Source organism: Xiphophorus couchianus, chromosome 13 (assembly GCF_001444195.1).
Source record: "Xiphophorus couchianus chromosome 13, X_couchianus-1.0, whole genome shotgun sequence".
Taxonomy (NCBI): Eukaryota; Metazoa; Chordata; class Actinopteri; order Cyprinodontiformes; family Poeciliidae; genus Xiphophorus; species Xiphophorus couchianus.
In genome coordinates this window covers 11470893-11478380 of record NC_040240.1, presented here as the reverse complement: position 1 = coordinate 11478380, position 7488 = coordinate 11470893, and the positions used below count along the sequence as shown (strand labels likewise).

At 37.6% G+C, this 7488-nt stretch overlaps 2 protein-coding genes across 2 annotated transcripts in view; both read right to left on the bottom strand.

Annotated features, from left to right (window-relative positions):
• aunip (aurora kinase A and ninein interacting protein) overlaps nt 1–7488 on the bottom strand; it is a 954922-nt gene that overhangs the window by 870804 nt on the left and 76630 nt on the right. The window lies entirely within an intron of this gene.
• Nucleotides 18–6429, bottom strand: LOC114156251 (regulation of nuclear pre-mRNA domain-containing protein 1A). Its single transcript, XM_028036586.1, has 7 exons — nt 6049–6429; nt 3597–3726; nt 3377–3483; nt 3111–3205; nt 2805–2931; nt 2230–2405; nt 18–969 (listed from the first exon to the last, which is right to left on the bottom strand). Exons 1-7 carry the CDS (start codon nt 6197–6199, stop codon nt 871–873), a joined length of 885 nt encoding a protein of 294 aa, XP_027892387.1. The 5' UTR covers nt 6200–6429; the 3' UTR covers nt 18–870.

Sequence of the window (7488 nt, the reverse complement as noted above, 5' to 3'; positions counted from 1 at the left end):
ATCCTTCAGACATTTTGTATATATTCTGTTTATTCTGTTTTGTAAAGCATTTGCTTGAAAGTGACAAAAACAAAGCTGGTTTTATTCTAACTTTGGAAACCGGGGCACTTTTCAGGCTGCATGACGCATTTGATTGGAAACTATAAAGCATCACAGTAAACAACACAACACAAAATTCACTCACTGTGTAAGCACACCATAAGTAAAAAAAAAAACAAAAAAAAAACACTTGTCCTACTTGTTTCTTGATCTGGATGATGTATACAAATCATAAACACTTATGATTTCCATCAGGTTTACATGCAAATGTGTGTACACTGAGCAAGGTTTTCAGACAATCCTTTCACAAAACAGGGTTCACGAAAAGCGTAAACACGTAGTTTGCTTTATGGAACCTGGGTTTCCAACGTTTTCTGACAATCTCAAAATATACATTTTTTTTTCCAATACACTTTATAAAATCAATGATTCCAGCTCGAGTGACTGCCACAGTGATCTCTAGCAAAAAAGCTACGTGAATATCTCGAAACAATGCAAGGCATATTACAAAAACATCCCAATACTGGAACTCCTGAATCATCAACACTTAAAAGGACCTACACTCTGATGCCTCAAGTTGCCCCCCCCAAAAAAAAAAAATCATACCAGTCACACCACTTTAAAGCTTTAAAAGTCAGTCTGCAGGTGTCACCACATGAAAGTCCTGTGATACAATCTTAACGTATCCTTAAATTAAAAACATGAGCTTGTAAATGGAGATGTGGACACTTGGGGCTCAAGAGACATGGATAAATAGTTCAGTGAAGACAGGTGAGAACAGATGCTGCTTCGGTCTGTGTTGGGAACTGGTGAGAAGGCGAGTATTGGCAGTCATTTGGAAGAGTTGCGATGTCCTTCTGAAAGGTTACTGAGGCGCGACCGCAGTTCTTTCCGGACCTGCGACACCATCGTCAGTTTCCTCTTGTATTCCTGAAAAGTGTCCCGAAAGAAGATAAAATAAGAGTTTTTTTCTAGAATAATATTGTACATTTGAGTTGTTTTTAGTCTCAACTTATTTGAAGCTCATAAGCGCCACAAGTACCACATTCTGCATGAAACAAATTTGTACACGTGTTGCATTTAAAGTCTGTGAAACAAGTTTATTTATCTCAGGTTTTGTGATGTGATGATTTATAGTTGCTTCAACTTCAGCAATTACTAACCTCTGCACCAGTATTTTAAAATGTCACCATTTGCTTTGACTTCACTAGTGCCTTACATTATATACTTTGTGTACACAAAATCCACCAGTTGTAGTGCTTGTGGAGGATAGCTTCTACAAAATAAAGTTTTAATTAAAATATTTATGAAGTGAAGTTGGCTTGCCAGCTTACATGGGATTAAATAAATGGGAAACATTTGAATAAACTTGTAAATGCACCATTTCAGGTTATCTTAGGTCTTTACAAATGTTTTAATCTCTGCTGTTTTTGTTGTGTACATGAATTTTTAGATCATTATGAACAACTGGTTTGTCCCATCAAATAACATGCATCTTTTCATAACTCATCCCTAAAATAAATGCTTTTATTGTTCTTAGTCAACTCAGAATTCACATTTGAACTGAACTCAACCTAATTTACATTGTGTTACTAAAAAGTTATTTGCAATACCTTAACTTTGCCATAGAGTTAGAAAATGTTCGTCATGTAAGAATGCAGGTTTATCAGGAGCGGAAAGCCTCAGGGCAAAATAAAAGCACACAACAACCATTTCAGTCTTTAATTTTATTTTTTTATTAAACACCTTAGTGAAGACACTTGATATGCTTTGGTTTTCTCCTGGATTCCTGTGGATAAAGGCTGCACACAGCTGTCACTACACAAAGGACCATGTTCATGGGAAAACCGTCAGTCTTTATTTTTAGAGATCACCGAATGTTAAATACTTACCGTATGGATTCGGAATCTGAGCTAAAAGAAAAGTTTTTTTAAGAGGTAAAATGTCATGGTCCACCTTATTTTGGTTTCCCATCAGCCAAGAGCCTTCCTAGCATTACTTGATAACTTAGACATATCCTTGCTTTAAATAAATAGCAGAAATATATTAGTTTCCTTTAAGATGTAAAACTTTAATCTCACTGTTAGGACAGATGAAGCCTAAAGCCGAATAAGAGGAACACAATTGTGACTCAGACAAGATATAAATGGTGAATTATTTACAAGGAAAACAGAAAAGTGATGTACGCACTTCGAGTTTCTGCTCGTTCTGGGTCAAGCCGTCCTTCTGGCTCTGCAGGAAGGTCGTTAGCGTACGTGTGAGCTGCCTCCTGTCGTCAATCTCCGCGGCCAAGCGACCGCTGTAGTCGGCTAAAAGCATGCAGGCTTCCTCGACCATCCGGGAGAGCCGCTCGCCCGACTCTTTGTCTGAATCAAACAAAACATTCAGAAACAAAGACACAAAGTTCAGCAGGCAGGCAGTCATTCAGTCTTATAATTTTATGGTGGGTAAAGTCAGTCTCCTGAACTATCAGGATTTTACATTTCTATGTATGCTGCAATTCATCATTATGAAAATCAGAAACATTATGGTGCTTTTCCACACAAACTTAAATCTATTTTTATTTGGATTTCATGTGACAGAACGACACAAAGTGGTGCATATTTGTGAAATGGAAAAGCTGCGGTGTCCGTATCTATATTGCATCGTTATTGTTACATCTAGAAATTTTGCACATGCGCACAGCGCTGGAGGGCAAATATCAATCAAATAATTATTTTCCCCCACTGTAAAAGCAGAGCCAAACTTTATGTCTCCATGTCTACCTGTGATCCTGTGAAGGAGGGACGTGTCCTGGACCTCGGCAGGAAGAGAGAAGATGCGCTGCCGCAGCACCGAGTCGCTGGAGGCGGCGTTTTCGAGTTCCTGCAGGGCTCGAATTAAATCTGCTGTCTATGGGGGAAGAACGATACAAATCAGGAAAAAAAGGAGGGAAAAGGAGCATGAATGGGCTATTTAAGAGACAATGATGAGAAATAATGAAAGTCAGATTTATAAACAAACAGTAGTACATATACAGTTTAGTTTTGTCAACCTCCTGTATTTAATGCTGCGATTTTCAAAGACATCACCTGTGGAGGATCAGCTGGGGAGCTACGGGAGGCGAAGCCCTCATCATCAGGGTGGATCTCCTCATAAGATCTTTTCTTAGGTTTCTTTTCTCCATCTAGAATTTTTAGACAAGAAAGACAGAAAATATCATACTCAGCGGTTGCTCCGTATTCAACTACACCTCAACGCTGTAGCATCACACTATCCCGCAAGAACGTGTCTAGATAATGTTGCGATTTAAAACCTACGTTGCTGCTGAACCCAAACAGGTTGGTGTTGAACTTACAGAGGACCTCTGAGAGCTGCTCCAGCAGGTTGTTCTCATACACCGCTCTCTCCTGCCAGATGGATAAAACCCGACCTAGCTGTTTCTTGCAGCCCTCCTCGCCTTCCCTGAGCGGGGAAAACACCCGAAACAAGCACATTCGCTTTTAAACACAGGACAATACAGGACCGATAAGCCTTCAATATCCTGCTAATTCTGCTTCATAAAAATCAAACCTGACCTGTTGACATGTTTGAATGCTTCAACGATGACCGGCGCAAAGTCCTGGGTGAACTCCGGTCCTTTTCTCTTGCTGTTCTGAATGACGTCGTTGGCCAAGTAAAGGAAGGTCAGCTTGCGCGATACCTGAGCTGCACACACACGTTGAAACACACACAGCGGAGAATGTGGATGTGACAAACAAAACCGACAGAAGAGCTGGTCACTTTCGCTCCTTTGACATTTGCTACTCTCGCTGTTTATCGCTTCGCAGTCAGTAAGGAGATTCCTTACTGATCATCCGCCTCCAATTAATATCCACCAGCGAAAGACCACTCAGTGATTTTGATTGAATCGCGGCTCCTAACCTAATCTTCCGAAGTTGATTGGCCCAAATGGGGATCGTAACCACAATCGAGGGAAATGACGTGCAGCGTAAAATCTTCTGATTTATTACTTGGTTTTTGGTACATATTGGAAACAGGTTGAGAGTGAGACAAAACAGTAACAGCCAATTCAAAAAGGAGGAATTAAGTGTTTTGTCTTTTTCAACTAAACAATAGAAAAAAGTAAAAGAAATGTGTTACAATTAGAATAAAATACAATCTAAATGCATCTTATGGATCTGTTCACTCTACTATAAATACCAGATTTAATTCCTATTCAAATAAAGAATAGTAAAAACCCTATATAATGTCTTAGCATTATTTTTGAGTAGCACATATTATCAATTAAATCATAAATCACAAGGACAAGATGTTGACTAATTTCATTACTATTTTAAATCTTGTATTTTGGTTATATTCCTTTTTTTTTCTTAAATTCAGACAACTTGAACGAGTAAAAGGGGCAAAGGGTTTCTATTTCTGGACTAATGATGTTTTGGATGTTGTTGGACTGAGGTGAGCATAAATCTTGAGAGAAAACCACCTTTATCCCCCAGAGCTTTCCAGACACAGCCGTCTGTTTTCCCCCAGACGCAGAACCCTAAACTAAAACATCCACCTGAGATGTCATTAGGATGCTCGACTAGTCCCCTGCTAATAAGTCCGCCATTAATAGCAGCACCTAACATGTCTGCAACCCTTTCTTTGTCTTGATTTAGATACCATGACAACCAAATTACTCCATAAAACTAGAAGTAGTTTGCTTTCATCAGTGACACAATTAGTTATTAGAAATGATATTGAAGATTCTGTAGCCTTGTTGCTTTTACTGATGTATTTCAAGGTAATTGGATGAATTTAATTCATCAACTACGAATCTTCCACAAGTAGCAGGCAAATTCCAGCTGATTATCCTCTTAAAACCAAAAAAGGGGGCCTATTTTCTGTGCCTGAAAATTGACTTCTACTTATATTTTCATCTCAAATAATTTTAAATCACATTTATTTATACAAGTAAATTTTGTAAAGACATGAGGTGACTTGTTTAAACATAAATTTTAGTATGTGTATTACATATAAATATATAAAATTGTATTTCATGTTTTCAAATCTTGATTGGAACTTTTTCTCTGTTTTGTTTTTGAAATCTCATCTTTTATCTCATATTTTTTTGTCCTCATAATTGTTACCACGGCTGTTGTAGTGCAACGTAATAAATATTGTTATTACTATTGTTAGTACACATGATAACAATGTAGCATAGTTTGATCACAGGGGAAAACACAAAATATTTTGACAACAGATGATCACATTTTTGTTTGCCTCAAGTGTCCAACAGAATAGATTAAAAATGATCACATTATTTTTTTTTTTTACTATTAGCAATAAAAAAAATAATTGGGAGTTACACATTTCTTATCATTACCATTAATATTGTATTTTTACATGTAATATTACTTATGGTAGCAACATTTCACACATTAATCTAGTAGGAAACCATATTTGTTGATAAATAAAATACATTATTATTGGAAACAAAACAACTACACCTTTTATGTGTATATAAAAATACATGTATTGGTTTATTACTATCAATTATTGTAATTACTGTAGTATTTGCACAACAACTCTTGGTAACAGTGCACCTAAATATCAGGCAGAAAGTGTATTCATTAACAAAAACGTATATTACTTGGTTATATGTTCCTTAAAAAGAATAGATGAGGATCTATGAGGATGGATTAGTAGGTTTTTGGCTAATTCGGGAATCTTCTTTAACGTATAAAGAAATGCATTCAACTAAATATTTACTGAATTAAGATTTACAGACAAAGTATCCTGACTAGCTTCAACATGCAAAGCTAACTCAGAAAACTAACTGCACTTTGCTTGAAAATTGGCCTGCTAGTAGCACCAAGGCTAACTACTAAATCTGCCTTTTGATATGAACATAGGAAGCTAAACTAGTTTAAATAGTCCAGCTAAGAGTTAGCCTGAGCTACCCTGCTCCCTGCAGCCACATGTAAAGTGTTGAGGACGTGAAGCGTGGTCTGCTGTTGTTTACTTCGAGCCCCGTGTCGACCTTACCTTTCTTCAGTTCGGTGAACCACACCGTGACAATAGTCTTCGAGTGTTTTCTGTGGTGGATGAGCCACAGCGACAGCGTTTGCACACTTTGCTGAGAGTTGCTAAGCTCGGATAGTTTTTTCTCTAATGCCGCCTCGGAGAAAGCAGACATCTCGACGAGGTAAACAGGAGCGAGTCGAGACCACTGCAGGAGGCAGCTTCAGGGTCCTCTGGAAAAGGTCTTCTGCTGCAAATTAGGAGGCCAGTTTGTGAGTTGTTGCCATGCACATGAAAGCTTATGCGCTGCGGTGACTATGTGAGCAGTTGTTCATGCTAGCCAGTCACCGCCGCCCTCTTGACGGAGCTCTCTGGGGTTACTGCCTCCGGTGGGGGGCGGGGAGGCTCTGCAGACACGCTTCCGAGTTGTTTAAATGTTGCGTTGAAGTCTAGAGGAAATTACACTTTTCTCATGAATCTTCTGCCGTCATCTTCCTAAAATAAGTAATTTTTTTTGCCCCTGATTTTAGTTTTAATACTTTTTTTTTTTAAATCACACATTTTTCTTTTCAAAAGATGTTTTAGGCAAAAAAAATAAAAAAAAAGTTACTTTTGGCAACAACAAAAAGAGTCAGGCCATTATTTTAGGAAAGTGACGTTATACAAATGCAGCTTCAGTTCATATCGTGGCAATTCACATTGTTTTGGTTTCTAAAAGATACCAAATTAAATACTAGTTGCAAATTATGAAAATTTGGTAATAACACACGTAGGCCTACAATGTTGTGGAAAAAGTAGTTGCCCTCTTGCAGAAAAATGGTTCAGCTAAACACTTTAAATACCATCAGATAGCTAAAGAAATGAAAATATTGCTTTATAGCATCAATTCAGATTTTAATTGCTAAATGTTCATGAAGACAGGTGAGTGTATATTTAGCAAAGTGATAAAAATATAAAATATTAAACTGCAGTAGCTAAAAAAGGAAAGAGTTGGATTACAGACTGCAGTTGGTGATGTTCAAGTTATTTATCGAAGGCAACTGAAAAAGAGATTTTAGCCTTGATTTTAAAGAAACTTGGTGTTTTGACAGGGCAGGTGATATTCTCATAGAAGATTGGCAGCTTTTAATCTGGAAAGTTGTGCTTGTAATCATTCTTCTTTGTTTACCATTGGTTATCTGAGGACACATGCTGTAATTTCTGCTTTACACCAAAAGAGCTTCATAGACAAGAAGATAAAAACTGATCATTTGACACAATTTTGAAAGAAAGAGCTCCAGTTTCCAAGAAAAAGCCCAAAAGAGTCAAATGCAAGTGCTAGGACTACCTTCAAAAGATGTTGCATCTATAGGATCAGGTTGCCATTCGTGTAAAGCTTTGTAAAGCGGCAGTAAGGTTTGAGTGTTTCTGCATGGATAGTGAGGTGGAGATGTTTGGAGGCTTGTGTTGCATCAAAAACAGCAA